Source organism: Lipotes vexillifer, unplaced genomic scaffold, assembly GCF_000442215.2.
Source record: "Lipotes vexillifer unplaced genomic scaffold, Lipotes_vexillifer_v1.1 scaffold951, whole genome shotgun sequence".
NCBI lineage: Eukaryota > Metazoa > Chordata > Mammalia > Artiodactyla > Lipotidae > Lipotes > Lipotes vexillifer.
Genome location: NW_006793664.1, coordinates 2,472,404 through 2,490,193, shown reverse-complemented (window position 1 = coordinate 2,490,193; position 17,790 = coordinate 2,472,404). Strand labels below are relative to the sequence as shown.

The 17,790-nt window shown below is 42.3% G+C and overlaps 1 protein-coding gene across 1 annotated transcript in view; it reads right to left on the bottom strand.

The window, feature by feature from the left end:
* The window catches only part of FAM149A (family with sequence similarity 149 member A), a 29,645-nt gene that overhangs the window by 6,392 nt on the left and 5,463 nt on the right, over positions 1–17,790 (bottom strand). The window contains 9 exon segments of the mRNA XM_007466555.1: positions 676–885; positions 1,355–1,465; positions 4,914–5,070; positions 6,349–6,539; positions 7,139–7,309; positions 7,978–8,103; positions 9,425–9,567; positions 11,808–11,946; positions 12,233–12,343. Of these exon segments, the coding sequence (XP_007466617.1) occupies positions 676–885; positions 1,355–1,465; positions 4,914–5,070; positions 6,349–6,539; positions 7,139–7,309; positions 7,978–8,103; positions 9,425–9,567; positions 11,808–11,946; positions 12,233–12,343 (1,359 nt within the window).

Genomic DNA, 17,790 nt, shown 5'->3' with positions numbered 1-17,790 from the left:
CCTACACAGAATGAAACTCGCCCTTCAAGATAAATAAAAACTAATGGGTATATGTCCCTTTTATTTTAACAGCATCTTATGTACATCAGTTTTTACACCTCACAATGAAAGTATTAATTATGTATATGTAAAAGCATTAGCTGGGCTTCCCTGGTGGCGCAGTGGTTGAGAGTCCGCCTGCCGATGCAGGGGACACGGGTTTGTGCCCCGGTCCGGGAAGATCCCACATGCGCGGAGCGGCTGGGCCCGTGAGCCATGGCCGCTGAGCCTGCGCGTCCGGAGCCTGTGCTCCGCAACAGGAGAGGCCACAACCGTGAGAGGCCCGCGTAACACCAAAAAAAAAAAAAAGCATTAGCTAATGATTAGTTTTACAAACTCAGCCATTGAAACCCATCTAAGACCCTCTCCATCAAGAGTTTCATTGTGCTTAGCTGCCTGTGCTGTAGATACATGGCCTGACTTTACATTCTAGTATCTAGCTAATAGCTAGTATCTAGTAGTAAGTATACTACTGGAACAAATTCACATTAAATATCCAAATAATGAGCTACTTAGAAAACTGTTCACATAAGACTTGACAGGGGATGCTTTGTCCAGAATAAACCATAAACCCTAATTGACAAGCATCTCTGTCCTCCGTGACCTTTGTTTTACCACCAGAGAAACAAGACTTACAGTTTCGTTCCCCTAAGAACTTCATCCCTGTACACACTGGGGATTTTTATTCTCTGTGATTCTGAGGTAAGAGCAGGCAGCCTCCTGTATGCCGGTGTTTTCTTTGCAGAAGTCTGTAGTCCGCGAGCCTCCAAGATCCGTGCCAGACGGCGCTGGGCCGAGGCAAGAGCACCGGCCCCCAAACCCAGTGATCTGTCCTCTTGCTCACTCCTGGGGGAGGGAAGTCAAGTTCATTACTCACATGTAAGCTCTACACATTTGCTCATTACTAGGCTTTGTCTAGAACACAGCCTGGCACATAGAACTTAGTCCTATTTGTTGAATGAATGGACAGACCAGCATTTCCAGTTCAATTTTAATTTCAGTGAAGGATCATCGACAGGGGGAAATGATCTCATTGTTTTAAGTCTCTCACTGTTTGTAATCAAACCGTATAGCCCACAAGATTAAGAATTCACAGCTACAGTCCCCTTTTCTTATCGGCCCCAACCTAACAGGAATTGTTTTGTGGTTGTCATTAGGACAGGCTGTTTTCACTTTTACACATTGGCTGTATGTGCTCAGACACACCTGGAGCATGGGATTAAATGCAATTCTTATCATCTCGTCCTCTGTGGTCTTTAGTGGTCAAGTGTGTCCAGCGCAGGGAAGAGGCTGGGTGATTATTTTTTATACGTACTGTGTTCTCGCTGCAAAATAAGTAGGTCTCTGCTGAAGTGGTTTTGCTTGAACTGTCATCACACCATTCAAGTCACTATAAAAATTATTGGAGAAGCGATGAATCTGAGGAGAGTGAAAAGAATAAAAATTAAAAAGCATCCAGAGCCACTGCAATTATGGATGCCTGTCAGGAACCCACAGGAAACAAAGGGCAGCCTCAAACTGGCTAATTTGAGGTGCATTTAATAAAGGGACTATACTTTCTAAAGATGTGTGAAGAGAAATGAATAAGGAATGACCAGTTCCCCAAGGCTTGTTAACAGTAGGGACACATTACCACACCTAGGCTCGGAGCAGCAAGAAGTGAGGGAGCGGTTTCTGGAATCTGGACAGGGTAGCTGATGGAGAAATGCCACCAACCCACTGTGACCTGGTAGAAGGGCCAGGAGGAAACAAGCCAGGCCTCATTCTCCTCCATGCTCTGAGCTCCAAAAAGCTGCAGGTCAGGGAGCCCTCTGTTCATTCGCTGTGTGTTCACCTTCCCCAGGGTGAAGAGGGTGGACAGAGAGTCTGGAGAAGCAAAGAAAAGATGTCCCAGCTCCCACTGGTCAGCTTGCCTGGCACCTCTCCTCAGACCCAACCCTTCACAGCTCACCCCAGTGAGCTTCCCGGACCAGCTCCAGAGCCTGGGAAAATCTGAGACCAGAGTCTGAAAGCCTTGCATTTGAATCCCAGTTCTTAATGGCCCCTGCTTGGTCATCTTGGAAAGATTTTTAACTTCCTAATCTTTACTCTGGGGATAATGATTCCTACTTCATAGAGTTATTAGGAGAATTCAATTTGATAACCTTGGTGAAAGCATGAAGTCAGGGCTAAGTAATTATTAATTTCCTATTCCATTCCGTAATATGACCAACTAGGATTTAAAATAATATATAGCTTCAGGCAAACAGGATTTCTGAAACTAGAATTATAGTTCAAGAAAAATGTGGCACCCCAATCACATTTTCCTCATATTGAATATATATAAAAGTAAATGTTAGAGGAATAAATTAAGACCTATTGTGATTATCACTAAAATGCTTTGACTATTTCAAAATAAACTCTACTAGTACTTTACTTTTACTTTAAACTTTGTTGCCCATTCACTTTCTTTTAACTTTTATCCAAATGCAAACAACAAAAAAGCCGTAAAAAGTATTTTAAAAAACCATAAAAAACTGTAAACACAACAAAATATCTGTTAAAATAAATCCTTAGGTTTTAAAATCTCCGTATTTCTCAAGTGTATTTATATTGCCTGATAGTTAAACGTTCTCTTCTAGGTGGTCATCTACTGTTCCTTTATATGTGATTCATACTTCATATTTTAATATGAAAAGTGGGCAATACTGTTGAGCCTGTCAGAGCAGTTTAAAGAGACCAAAAAGTTCATTAAACTGGTAGCAATTCCAAAAGTTTCTTTTGAACAGCACGAACAAAGACTAACTGTAAGCCCTTAAACTAGAGGGTAAAACAATCCTATGAGATATTTCTGTTTCAATCCACTGCTCCGTGAACCTCGGGCCCTATTGCTCCTATGCTGGGTGCATATTTTTGTCTCTGCATTGTCATCCTCCCTTTTCTTTTTCAGCTTAATAAATCTTGCCTGTCATTTAGGATTTAGTTCATGTATTACTCTACTTTGTGAGGGTATGCTATTTTCCCTCTGAGCCCCACAGCATTAATGAGCTAAAAGACATCTAATTATAATATAATAAAATATGATATGATCTATAATTAGCATCTGATTATAATGATCAAAGCTAACACTTAGTCTGCTCTGTGCCACACACTGTACTAAATGTCTTATCTCCTTTAATTCTCATGGCTTCCTATTTCATAGATCCCGTAGATAATGGAACAGGCTTTGAAAGAAAGGGGCAGATTCAAGATCACAGAGTCAATAGCTTGTGACATTGGACTCCAAAGTTGTAGTCTATATCCAAAGCTCAAACTCTCATCCACTCTAAACATATCTTCTAGGTTGCCTCTGTGTGTGTGTGTGTGTGTGTGTGTGTGTGTGTGTGGTATTGTTTCGTATGGCTTGACTCCCTCCAACTAACTTGTACAGACCAGGAATCCTGTCTTATCTTTTTTCTGCTTCCCCACAGCAGATGGGCTGTGCAAACATAAAGTCCAAACTCCTTAGCACTCCTGAAGGTCTCCCATAAGCAAGCTCATCCCTTCCAGCCTCACCTTCCACTAGATCATTTTTTTTCTTTTTAATTATTTTATTTATTTATTTTATGTTTGCCTGCGTTGGGTATTTGTTGCTGTGCATGGGCTTTCTCTAGTTGCGGCGAGGGGGGCTACTCTTCGTTGTGGTGCACAGGCTTCCCATTGTGGTGGCTTCTCTTGTTGCAGAGCACAGACTCTAGGAGCATGGGCTTCAGTAGTTGTGGCTCGCAGGCTCAGTAGTTTTGGCTCGCGAGCTCTAGAGCACAGGCTCAGTAGTTGTGGCGCACAGGCTTAGTTGCTCCATGGTGTGTGGGATCTTCCCAGACCAGGGCTCGAACCTGTGTCCCCTGCATTAGCAGGCGGATTCTTAACCACTGCGCCACCAGGGAAGCCCCTCCACTAGATCTCTGAATAGGGACACAATTCAAGAAAAATTTATTGAGTTCCCAGTATATACCTGTGTTAGGAGCTCTCACATATTTATATGGCTTTATCCTCACAACAATCCGTTTCACAACATATTATTACCCTCATTCTATAGATAAAGAAACTGAAGTTTAGAAAAGTTAAACAACATGTCCAAGATAATTCACCTCATAGGTCTTTTGATTCCAAACGCCCTGGTCTTGCCACAGTGGCTCTGCTTGTCCCAGTAGCCCATCCTCTAAGCCTCAGTCCAATCACTGTTCCCCTCCCTCACTCCTCCATGTGGGTCTGAATTGACCCACTCAGAATTCCTATCCAGGAAAGCCTACTCATTTCTTCATGTTTCTGTTCAAATTTCACCTCCAACCAAAAAGATAAAGCTCTCTCCAGGCAGAATAAATCATTTTCTCCCTGTTTCTCCTATAACTCTTTTTTGCACAACGCTCACAGAGGACTTTGCATCTGACCTGCATCATACTCTTCACTTTACTAGGTCAGGGAATATGCTGTGTTCATCTCTACATCCCCTTAAAACACCTAATACAGTTCACTTAATACAAACTCAGTTAATGTTGAATGAACCCAACGTATACTCATTGATTGAGTCTTTTATCACTTTGGTGGGAGGACAGGAGAACATCTGTAACCGTCAAATTGGCTAGAACTATTGGGGGAAAGCATTTTTTTTCTTCAAAAATAGGGAAACAGCTCTACAGTTCAAAGCAGGTAGAAAGTCTCAAATCTGAGTGTCCCTACTCTATCAAAGAATCTGGCGATTCTATTCAACTCCATGAAATAATTATTTTTAAATTTTAGTCTTATTGCCCAACAGACCCAAATATCTTGATAACAGAATTTAATAGAATGGCACTCTTGACAAACTGAGGCCAGAGAGATAAAGATTGAAGGAAAGAGAGAGTGGAAAAGCATCTACCTGAGGTGGGTTAAGATGAGAAGCCAGGGATACACTTCGAGTTTCAGAACTTCTGGACGGGGGAACACTGGACACATCAGCATTAATACAGGAAATGACCATAGGTGGAGATTTATTCTCAGCTACTTTCAATTTTTCTTTCTGTTTTTTTCCTTCTGTGCCAAAGAAAAATCAATATTATTAAGAAAAATACTATCAAATACATGTACTTAAAATCCCCTGTTCTGGGCTTCCCTAGTGGCGCAGTGGTTGAGAGTCCGCCTGCTGATGTAGGGGACGCGGATTCGTGCCCCGGTCCGGGAAGATCCCACATGCCGTGGAGCGGCTGGGCCCCTGAGCCATGGCCGCTGAGCCTGTGCATCCGGAGCCTGTGCTCCACAACGGGAGAGGCCAAAACAGTGAGAGGCCCGTGTACAGCAAAAAAAAAAAAAAAAAAAAAAATCCCCTGTTCAAAGAGAATATTTGTTCTTGAGATCCCATGAGTCTGCTGTGTCTGCTGACCCTTCCTATAGAGAGGACAGACCCCACAGAGCAATGGGCTGACACTTTCCCAAGAGCATCTAATGAAATGACTATCATTGCAATGGTACGTAGAAAACTCGGCATTATACACTGGGGCAAGAAGGATTCTTGGTACTTTATAATATCCCAATTAATCCCTTTGATTGGAAAAAGTAACATTTAATTAAGTAAATTTAATTAAGTAAAATTTAATTATTAATATTTAATGATTATTTCCCTATTATACAAATTGGTTAATACTAGTCACTACTGTCCACCACTGACATTTCCATAATTTGTTTCTGCTCAGTTTCAAGTAGTTTAGAGAACATTTTATACAGGTAAATGAAGTGATTAATAAATTAGCTTTGTTTACATTTTATTTTATAAATAATGTCATCTATAATTAAAAAACAATATCCCATTATCAGAGATTAGTTAGGTAATTTTTTTTTTTTTTTTTTCGGTAAGTGGGCCTCTCACTGTTGTGACCTCTCCCGTTGCGGAGCACAGGCTCTGGACGTGCAGGCTCAGCGGCCATGGCTCACGGGCCCAGCCGCTCCGCGGCATGTGGGATCTTCCCGAACCGGGGCACGAACCCGTGTCCCCTGCATTGGCAGGCGGACTCCCAACCACTGCACCACCAGGGAAGCCCAGTTAGGTAATTTTTTAAGCCAGAATTTAAAAAGTGACTTGTAGCTTCCTTCTTGTGTATTTGAATGCCTCTACCTTATTTTTATAGCTCAAAAAACGAGAATGTCCTTTTTGAAGTGATTAAAGCTCACTTGTGAATAAAGGCAGAAAACCCAACTTCCCTTCTCACCCCAGTCAGGTCCTACCTAGATTTGGCCAAACTCGTGGGGCAGAAAGCTGAGGAACAGGAATTATTTTTTCTTTTCATTAGGTCAACTTATTAAGTACAAATTAAGTACCTCTGAGTGTAACTTCCCAGTTCTTTCTAATCAGCTTTTCCAGTGTTTCCACCACAGCTGTCCAGACGTGATCAAACACTTCTGCAGCCACCGCATCTCCAACACAGTCATGCGGGGATACAGGAGGAAGTCCATGCTTATGCCACGTCCTGTGGTGATGAGCTGGGTTTTGTTCAAGACAGTCCTCGTCACTAAGGACAAAACCCGTTCTCATCACTAAAGTATCAAAGGTTGAAGTTCAAATAATGCCACCTATCTATCCAACATGCATATATATATATATATATATATATATATATATATATAGTACATATATAAACAAACCCAACATTCTTTTTTAAACAACACTTTGCTATTTTTTAATGTATCAGCTTTCAATCAGGAGGCAAATGTTTATTATGCAATACTGATCGCTTTTGTCTAAGAACCAAATAGGCATTTAGTGCAAAGACTGGACTTTCCCCTTTGCCCCCCTGGGTGGCCAGGTATCGGGCACCTGGAGCCCCGGGGGACAAAGGCCGCTAGTTGCCTTTCCACTTTCGACAACATGCTGAACACAATTCTTGTTTTCTGTCTGAGCCACGTTGTCAGTAAGAAAGGGAAACGCCGCTCTAGCATATCCACATCCTGCCAGGAATCTAAAAGCTTTGGGGAGCACGTTACTCTCAAAAGGATGGAAAATCTTTTGGATAAGTGAAAAATGCTCAAAACACCAAATGAGCATATAATCAAAGTACATGCCCAATAAATATTATTGTACTAAGTCAATATCAAATAAAATTCTATTTACTCTTCTTTTCTGTCAAAAGCGAAATACTCTTCAATCTTTCCATCCACATCATAAACCTCTTCTTCCAGGGATGAACATGCCGTGAGGTCCGCAATCCCTGTGCCAACAGGACCTGGCAGGGTGAGGGCTGAGAGTGCCGCCGGGACTATTTGAGAGCCGGAGATGCACAGCCTATGGGGAAAATCAGATTCTCCGTGAGGGTTTGCAGAACGTCAACAATACAATGTCTATATGATCGTGGTGGGTCTTTAAATTATCCATAAAGCCACAGAGTCCCAAATTTTAAAAATCACTAAATATTACATTTGACAAAAGTCATACACTTAAAAGCAACATTTTGGCTCAGACATCATTCAAATTTTTAAGGGCTTCTTAAAAGTCTAAATTATTCTACAAGTTTGTATCCTCTTTGCTGTAATGAAGGGATATCATGGCACAGTCCCGAATACCTGTGAATGGCATAGAGGGATTTACCAAAATCTGTTAGTGAGCAAAAGAAAACGGAATAGAGCTTTATTTATTCTGCTACTGCCCTGTGGCTTAGGATCCATCACAATAAAGCAGTTTTTGATTTTGCATCTAGGCTGCCTTTCAGAGTCTTTGAAACAGTTTAAAAGTTAACTCCCTTGATATTTGTATTACACACACACATACCATCACCATCATCAGTTGCAAATCAGAAACATCTTGGGTAAAAAAAAAATGCTCTGTACCTGCCCTTCATTGAAATCTAAACTTCCAGATTGTTGAAGCCAAGGCTCATGGCTCAGATATACATGAAAAAGTATAACTAAAATGCAATTTAAAATACTTTTCAAAGGTAACTTCTAGCAACATACTCTCTCATGTTGCTGCTGGGTTCACAGTCATCAGAGAAGGGTCTGTGGACAGCAGAAGCAGGTTTGCTGCCCTGGAAATGCTGGACCCCTTCATCAGTGGGCAGGACGAGCTGTCTTCCTAATACTCTGCAAGTGAAAAAAAAGGAAACTAATATTTTTGATTGGAAAGGGAAAGATGTTTTGCAATTTTAAAAGTTGGGTAATGGACTTCCCTATAGTATTTTGAAGGCGCGTGTATGAAGTGATAAGGTAGATATTAGTACATGCAGTGTAACGGGATCACAGGAAAACCACAGGCTTTGAGGGAAGAGGACAGACAGTTCTTGCCATTGATGAAGGGACTTGAGGCAAAGTTTTCAGGCTCCCTGACTCACTGATTTCATCAGTTCGATTCTGTATGCAAAGTAGAATAATAGTGCCCTTGTAGGACTAACGAGTAGCTGATAGATAATGTAACCAGATTCAGACAACTAGGGTAATGCTGGGCACACAGAAGCTCTCTATAAATGTTAACTGATATATACATAATGCAGAAAAATATGCAAATATATACACTAGGCTTTCAGTCCTTGTCATCGTTTCTTTTTTCTACCCTCTCCTCCTTCATTTTTATCTTAAGTATGTAAGACAACACTGAAAGAAACAGATCTGAGCTCCTGGATTTTAGGCAAGTGCATCATGATGCCTAGAAAAGTCCGCATCCATCATTAATATCTAGTGCACACTAAGGCAGGGGCTTACAAAGGACTGGAGAGGAAAAATAAAAACCTATTTAGTCAAGATTTTTAAAAAGTTACTTAGTTGAGGTAACCAGAAAACCTATAAACATTTGTATGAGTGTTCTAATTTATTCCCCCCAGATATAATATAGAGGAACTTCAGATAACTGACATGGATTATTTTTTTCCCCTCTAAGTAGGTTTGGCTGAGTAACTGAAGGAAGATCTTCCCTTTTTACTCAATCTACATCTTTCATCTTTGATATAAAAAAAACAGATGATCCTTCCTACATAAGGAATCTTGGTGAGATGGTCAGATTCACCTATCCAATCACTCAGCAAATAATCACTCTGTTCACCTCCCCTGCCCAACCCCGCCCTGTGCACTGCTCTCAAGGGCAGATACATGTTGCTCACAGACTACCGAGTGTGAAGATAAAGGATAACTCCCGCCCTTCTTCCATTCTCGCATTTGTGACGCATGCAATGCCTTTCTGGGGATGAGCTACGTTTGCTTCTTACAAATTAAAATGCACTTGAGTATTGGAACGTCTCCAGATTTCCTCAGACACCGTTGCCAAGGATGTGATTTCTCAGTAAAGGACATGTGTTCCAGATACATATTTTGACAAGTGCTTTTACTCAAAATATACCCAATTTATTGAACAGGTCAAGAGTGAGCGGTTCCCAAACACATTCTAGAGAATTACTATGAACAATCTCCTTACCTCAGATGGAGGGACCTTCTTGCCCACTCACTGCATTCAGCCCGTAGATTCTGGGTCTGAGGGCTTACTTTCCCTTCAAATAACATTTCCTCGACCTCCCAGAATAACTGCTGTACTTTCTGTGCATTGGCTTTGTCAAACTCCTAAAACAGAAATGCACATTTAGTTACAAGACTAGAAGTTGTAGATACCGGCTTCAGAATCAATGATACTTACAAATTTATATAGGAGGGAGCCCTCCCAGACATACCAGGGCTCCAATTTTTACTTTTCTGAAAAATTACATCCTACTTTGAGACTCAGTTTCCTTAACTGTTAAATAGAGATAATTTCTAGTACTAGAAATTTTCATAACTAGAGTTATGAGACCTATTCAAGATTGTACATAGACATAGTTTCAGGTATGAACATACATATTGACACAGACATTGATAATGAGACACACACACCATATATCTAAGCACTTACACGTGCACACATATATGTACACAGACATGTGATGTGTCCCTCATGTAGCTGGGCACGAGACACCTGTGGAAATTACAAACTAATTTTTTTCTAATGAAAAGGAAAATTATTTCATAGAAAGGGCCATTCACTTTCTTTTAATCAAGGAAACAGAAAAAGAAACCCACCTTAGGTATCCTAAGAGATGTGGTTATTAGGGTGGGGCCAGAGCATTCATTTTTCTTGTGTGGCTTTAAGAGGTTCTTAGGCTATGGCCACAGTGAACGGTCAGTGAGAAAACCCTCCAGCCTTTCCGTATATTCTCCATGATGGAGAAGTAACAGACCTATTGCCTCCACAGCCAGTGAGGAAAAAATGAACATAACTACAATTGGAAGAGCCAACACTGTACCAGGGGCTGCAGGGCGAGAGCCCTGTTCAGTTTTCTCCCCGGGGCTTGGGGGGTGGCAGGTGAACCTGAAATCTAACCCACAATTCAGAGCGATCAAGTGTGTATTCGGCCTGACATACCTGATGCAAAATGGTCAATTTAGGTTGATTTTCACAGACTTTTCATAGATTTTCGCAGCAAAAATTCGATATTTTCCATGTTACTTCTTCCCCCCCAGCTGATAACAAACTAGATTCCCAGACTGCAGGGGAGTTGAATTACCCCTTTTAAAATGAAAATAAGGAGAAAACTCAGAAGAATATTTGCCTCCTACGAGGGGACTGGATGGCTGGAGCATGGAAGAGGGCTTATTTTCATTTTTTGGTCTTTTGTATTTTGTTGCTTTTGCAAATATTACCTATCAAAAAGTAAATGAATGTTTTTAGATTCAAAGCAAAATTTACTGCCTAGGGGCTCGTAAATTCTATACATGGAAGGCATAAGACTCTCTATGGATAATTACCTGAAAATCTGTACCAAAGAAATCCCAGAATTTGGACCGTATTGCTTCATAAAGCAATGGTCGTCAGCCGTCTTCCTGTTGGCACACTTTTGACCAAAGAGCCAGGGCGGCAGGGCGCGGGCGTGAGGGTGCGGGCTGTGCATCCCAAGTGACAGAGTCCCATCCTGTCTGAAAGGGCCTGACTCACAGCTGGCTCCCCTTCAGTCTCCCCCTGCAGCACGGCCTGCTCTGGCCCCTTGCACAATCGCTGCTACAAAACCATCCCTGGGAGCAGATCCCCGCGCGCTGTGCGGGCGAGAGCGGCCTTTAAAGAAGTAAGTGAAAACCAGAACACAAACAAGAAAGGGGCAGGACTTAGAACATCCAAGGAGCTCCCCTGGGGACTCTTCCACAGCCACAGGGGCCTCACCAAAGCCTGTGTCCGCGAATTCTCACGGACTCTTGAGGGGATAAGAGGTCGGCCACCACGCAATCGCAGAGATCTGAACATGAGCCTGGGCTGCAGACTTCAAGTCCCACCCAGCAGAGTCGCCCTAAAGGGTTACGGTTAACATCTTCCAGCTGGCGTTCGAAGTAAAATATCTGGCTTAGAATATTCTAGAATATTCAGGGGGAATTCCCTAATCGTGGTGATTCTTCTTCTTTACGGCTTTTATTTTCCCCCAGTTTTTCTCTTACTCAAGCCCCTAATTGTCAGTCTCTCCTGAATCTCCAGCCATAGGTATTATACAAGAAATCATATATAACAACCTGAGGGGGAGGGTTGGGAGGTGGAAAAAACAAAACTAACAACATCTAAGACTCTGGACTATGCGATTATGGGCAATTTTTATTTTTCCTTAGAGTTTCTGTAATTTCAGTTTTCATGTGTGACATGTAAGTGCTTTTATATTTATGTATATGTATGTGTGGACTAGGTAATGCTTTTAAAACCGGTAAAAAGATTTTTTTTTTTAAATAAGAAAGCAAGTCATCATTATAAGTTGTAACCATGGGATTATCCAAAATTTTGTGAGACATACATCATCTCTCCAAGAGTAAATGGAGCTCCTCTCGGTTGATAGGCCTGTGGTTGAACTCTGTGTCCCAGACCCAGACCAGGAGTTGGGAGCTTCTGTGGGCCTGGGGCTTCCACTTGATGAAAATGATGACACAGATTCACTGTAGGAAGAAATGTAACATAAATAACATTTACTGAGAAGAGGTCATGCTGGGAAGTGGCTTGACCTTGTGCCTACTTCCTCTTTCCTTATTTAAATATATTGGTTAATTTTCACAGTACACTGACTTTAAAAGATTTATACAGTGCAATATTTCAGCTGGCTAAAAATAAAATTGCTTCTTTTACTTGTGGAAATTCATGGCCCATCAGTGACTTTGTTTCCCATATTCACTATGGACACATTTTCATTCTGCAATCAGACACATTTAACAGACTAATTCTTACCGGGTATATTTATCAATGGCTTTCTGTACATTTCTTGTAAAATGTGTAGGTAAAGGATCTTTGCTTTTCACAGCAAAACTCTGCTTTCCAGATCCTTCTGGCAGTCCTCTTCTGAAAAAATAAAATATGAAAAGTATCTGTAATGTAATAAGTGTATTCATTAAGACATTTAAAATTTCCTTTTGTAGAAGGTTGTCCCTCTCCTCCTACCATGTCCCCCTAAACACACACGTGTGTGCTCACACACACCACACACACACCTCAAGACCCTGAGCCTAGTTCCCTACCATTTTTATTTTTCTTAGAATCAAGGTTGTTATTGACCTACATGAACTGTTATGTAAACTGGGAAAAAAACTTCTTGTGACTCCAGCCAGACTGGTAAAAGTTGCTCCAAACCTAGGTGGATACAGCCTCACTCCAAAACTCGGCAATGGAAAGTGAGCTAGATTTCAGGTCCCTCGTATCCCTTGACCAGGTGCCCTGGAGCTTGCAAAAGCCAACCAGCCTTGCACGGAAAAAACTCGATAATTCCTTATTAATTCCGAAATATATCAACTTCGTTTGAATCACTAAACACATAAAGAAATAAAAGAAATGACTGAAACACACAAACAATAACTCACTTTAGTTTGGCATTCTAGCTTGGTTTGTAGCCTGATTTGTAGAGAGTTTTAAAATATTAAGAGTAATGGAAAACTAAAACAGAAGAAATCTCTCAATTTTAAATAAGGCATTAAACCTGGCTTGTATAGCCCAGTTAGTGTTAATCATTAAAATGTCCTTTCACTGAACCTCTTAAAACATTTACTTCCCTCTAGTTAAATACCTTCCTAACGTTTAACAGTAAACAACTTCTGTTCTTTTATAGAAATAATATTTTCCCATACAAATAACTTCTATTTTATATTAACTTAAGATATGATGGTCATTTGGGGAAAAAATGTCAACTTTCAATATCTCTAACAGGAACACCACTCATTTAAAAAGTTTGCTTTTGCTTTCAATTAAATGGTACCTAATTTTCATCATTTATATTTCCATATGTAAATAGCGTTTTAAAAAAATATTAATCAGAGAATCAGTTCTGTCCTTAGTTGTATACCTACAGTACTCTACAAAAAAGAGAATTTTTAAAACAAATTAATCACTATAAACAGAGGTGAGCGATCATATAGATGTCTTTACAAGAGAGAATAACAGAATTATAGGATTTTTTTCCTCTCTTTATTGCTCAACAGTCGTAAGTACACCAAGCAATCCTGAGAATAAAGCTGTTAAAGAAAGGGTAGCAGAGAAAATAATACAGGACAAGCTTTTATGCCAATAAATTGCTTTACCTCTAGCCCTATTCAGTCACTTCCACGTGACTCTATAACTCTAGATAAACATAAAAATGCTTATGACATAAAAGAGGCAATCAACAAAAAATTACATCAAATAGATCTGCTTTGAATGTTACAAAATATGTACTGGTATATGAGTTAATTTGCTTGTTATTGAGAAAGAATTTTAAACCTCAGCGTGGTGAATTAGATAAAATACTGTTCTTTTGTAATATCCATAGAATAATAACATGAATTGGAATCTTGCTCTGCCACTGACAGGCTGTGTGCTTGAGAAGTTACTTCTCCAGTTGTTGTGAGACTTAAATTACATGAAGTCTGTAAAGTGTTTACATAATCAAGCCAGGTAAATCAGGTTGCTTTCACTGCTATTACTGCTGGCATATGCCACACGATGAAAACACCATTTTCTTGGGGTTTTTTTCACCTCTCCCGGCATTTCCTATTATATACATCTCTCTTGGGAGTTTAGTTTTTTATTGGGATGTTCCTGATACTTTATTAATATCTTCTATCTGTAGCACTTAAAATACTGCCTGACACCTAGAGATGCTCTCTGTTTATTGGAAGAATCACTAGGCAAAGATTAAATTAGTACCTCAAACAAAGAGCTTGCTTTGGCCCTCTAATTACTCAGAATGTTCCTGCTTAATACAAAAGATGACATTGTGACTGGACATGAAAATATCCTCCACATCCAAGATATTGCCGGAGAATTGTTCATCCTTTAGGAAGATATTGCCGGAGAATTGTTCATCCTTTAGGAAGAAGACACTCATGGAGTGTCTAATCCACTCACATCCACCTTTCTTTCTTTGAGCTTCTCCTCTGCCTTTTATGCAACTTGAAAGCTAAATTCACTAATCAGACTCAGGCCAGTTTGTTTTGTTTTCAATGAACAATAATTTCTTCCTTCAGAAAATTCGCCCTTTTCTAAGGGGGAAAAGGGGTAGCTTTTCAAACTAAGAAGAAAGCTGTTTACAAAATGGAAGAAGGAATTCCTCTCTTGACATTGTAGCATATCCTTGCACAGATCAGCATTCCTACGCACTTCAAGGTGTAGCTGAGGACAGGAGGTCTTCAAGACTCAGGGATGCTGGGTAGGAGACGGATTACCATAAAACAGATGCCTGAAAACACCAGCTGCCTCTGCACCGTTTCTCCAGCTCTTTTCTCCTCGGCTCTTCCCTGCCTCCTCTCCTTCGAAGTCCCTATACTTCTGTGGAATGTCTTAAACGTCAGAGTTCAGCTTAATAACATATACGTTTGACCACAAAGTTCAGAGGAATTCTGAAGAGGAATTTGAGCCCAGTAAACTCAATGACTCTCCAAGGTCACAAAGCAGATAGGGCTGCAGCTGCTTCCAGAACTCAGGCCATCTGATCTCCATGTCTCCCCAGGAACCACATTACTGACATTGTGAATGAAGAACAGAATGTATAGAACTTACCTTTTCTCTTTTTACATTTTGTTTTGAATCTTGTGGTTTCTCTGTCCTCTAACCATACATTGTAGAGTTATTTCAGGCATAGTATTGAACATCTTTAATTCCCTGTAACTATCAACTCATGTAATCTATAGAGTCTAGGAAAGTATACACAATTTACAGTATGTGTCTTACAAATATCTTAAAACTTGAAAGTGCTGGGATGTCTAATAAGCTTTTATTACATAATACGTAGACGTAACAGTTTTACACTAGTTCCTGTCCATACGGCTTACATTTTAGAGATGATAAAATGCTGCTAGTTGGTAGGTTAAAGGCTGTTCATTTCAGGACAGGATCTGGGTTTTAGGGTAGACTGAAGTGCAACCACCAAACTATATTGCACTAATTTGTTGGTGCATCAAAGTTAAATTAAAGCTCAGTCTCAATCTCCCCGAGTCACTCCATTCCAGTCAAAGAAATTACTAGATTATCTACTTTTACTTTTTAAAAGTTGCCTCTTGATAGCCCACAAACCTCTGCCACTTTGCCCTATAGAAATTCAATTATTAGGGACTTCCCTGGTGGCGCAGTGGTTAAGAATCCACCTGCCAGTACAGGGAACAAGGGTTCGAGCCCTGGTTTGGGAATAGCCCACATGCCGCGAAGCAACTAAGCCCGTGCGCCACAACTACTGAAGCTCACGTGCCTAGACCCTGCGCTCCATAACAAGAGAAGCCACCGCAATGAGAAGCTCGCACACTGCACAGCCCCGAAGCAACTAGAGAAAGCCTGCGCAGCAATGAAAACCCAACGCATCCAAAAATAAGTAGATAAATAAATTTGTTTTAAAAACGAAATTCAATTATTAAACAGTGATGGCAGCTTTCAAAATTTATATTTCTGCTTAAAAAGATTGTCTGAAATGAGTACTGCATTCTGAATGGGTTGGAACGCTGGATGGTAAGCCCTGACTTATACAAGCTCATTCTAGAAGCAACCGAGGCTCCCGGCTCTTGAGACTGAAGAGAAGTCATCTCAGACACCACGAACACTTGTCAGACCAAGTGAGCATCTTTGCTCCAGAGGGCCTGATGGCGTCAGCACGAGATTTCAGAAATGGATGCAGGGAAACAGACCAGATGGACTCTGACTTTGCAAGCAGATAAAAATCACGCTTGTGGCACAAAAAGGTGACACGAAGGCAAGCTCATCCCCCCTCCCCGCCCTTCCCAGATCAGGACTCACCCAATCACCATCAGCCCCAGGTCTGGGCTCGCGTCCCGCGGGCCAGGCCCAGAGCCCCGAGGCCTGGGCGCCGCCCGGCGCTGCCACCCCGAGCCGGCCCCCTGCAGGCGGCGCCCCCGCGCCCCCGGGGCCCGGGCTCCCCGGCCGCCCAGCCCTGAGCCCCCGCCCGCTAGCCCTGCACGTGCGGCCACGGCACCGCCGGGAACCGCGAGTCTCGAGCGGCGCGGCCAGGGGCGCTCCCGGCCCAGGCTGTGCTGTCCATGGGCGCGGTGTTCTCCGCTCGCCTGGCGCTGCTTCCCCCGCCCCGGCTCCCTCGGCCCAGAAAGCGCCAGATTCCGGCGCGGCGCGGCGCGGCGACGCCTCCTGGTCCCCGCCCTTCCCTCCTCCTCCTCCGCTGGCCGCCGCGCCCCTCGCCGGGGTCGGGCTGGGCCAGTCGGCGGTTCCCCGCGGCGTCCCCTCTTCTGGAGCCTGGGGGCGCTCCCCACTCCCACCCGCCGCCGTCTGCCCTCGGTCCGCGTCCCGCTCTCCCCGGATCCCGACCTCCGGAAAAGCACGCCGTGCCCCCTTCCCGCTGCCAGGGGCCACATTTTATAACCCAGTGTCCTGAGCTTTGACCGCGGGCCACTAGGCCTCTGGGCACCCGCCGGCCCCAACTGCCCTCTCTGGGCCTCCAGTGCGCACCGGTCTGGCCTTCCCACCCCTTCCCCGGGGCTGCCCAGACAGGTGTTTGCTGTCCTTAATCCTTTTAAATAGAATTTGAATGAACCGGAGAAATACAGGCAATTTCACCTACCCCACCCCCTCCCATCGAAGGATTCCTAGTTGGGCGTGGCGGGGGGGAGGGCAAGGAAGTAGAGGGAGGTTTAAAAAAAATTCAGATCTCAGCCTGTAAATGCAAGATGCTAATCTGATTAACAGGAACTCTAGGTCTACTCAGGCACCGAAGATTTGCTTCCGATGCCGTCCTGTCTCTCCCATCTTCAAATAGATGCTTTATCTCATACAGTCAAATAACTTCTACAAACCGGAGAGTACACCTGTGTTTTGGTTTATTAATATGTGCTTGTTTCAATCTTGAAGTCATACAATAATACCAGGACTAGAGTCACCAGATTCTATGCCGTGAGATAGCAAAATGGCCAAGCCACCATTTTCATAAACTGAGAGAAATACGGGTGAGTTGGCTGAAGTAATACACATTTTCAAAGTAACATGTCCAAGGGCAGACACCACCTGTCTCGTGCCTTTTCCCAGTAAGAGATTCTTAATAATTACAGTGAATAAAGGGGACGCTGGAACACAGTCCAGCCTGCCCGTGGCCATCCATTCTCCGTTGAGGTCTAAGGACTTCTAAATATGAATAGGTACAAAGAAGCCCACCTATTCCTCCAGCTCAGTATTTACAGAGGTAAACCATGCCTATTACATTTAATAGTGAAAGATCCACTTTATTTATTTTGAATCTGACTCTTAATGGACAACCCTAAGATGATAATAAGAAACCAACTACCAACAGCAAAACAATGATCCATTTCTTG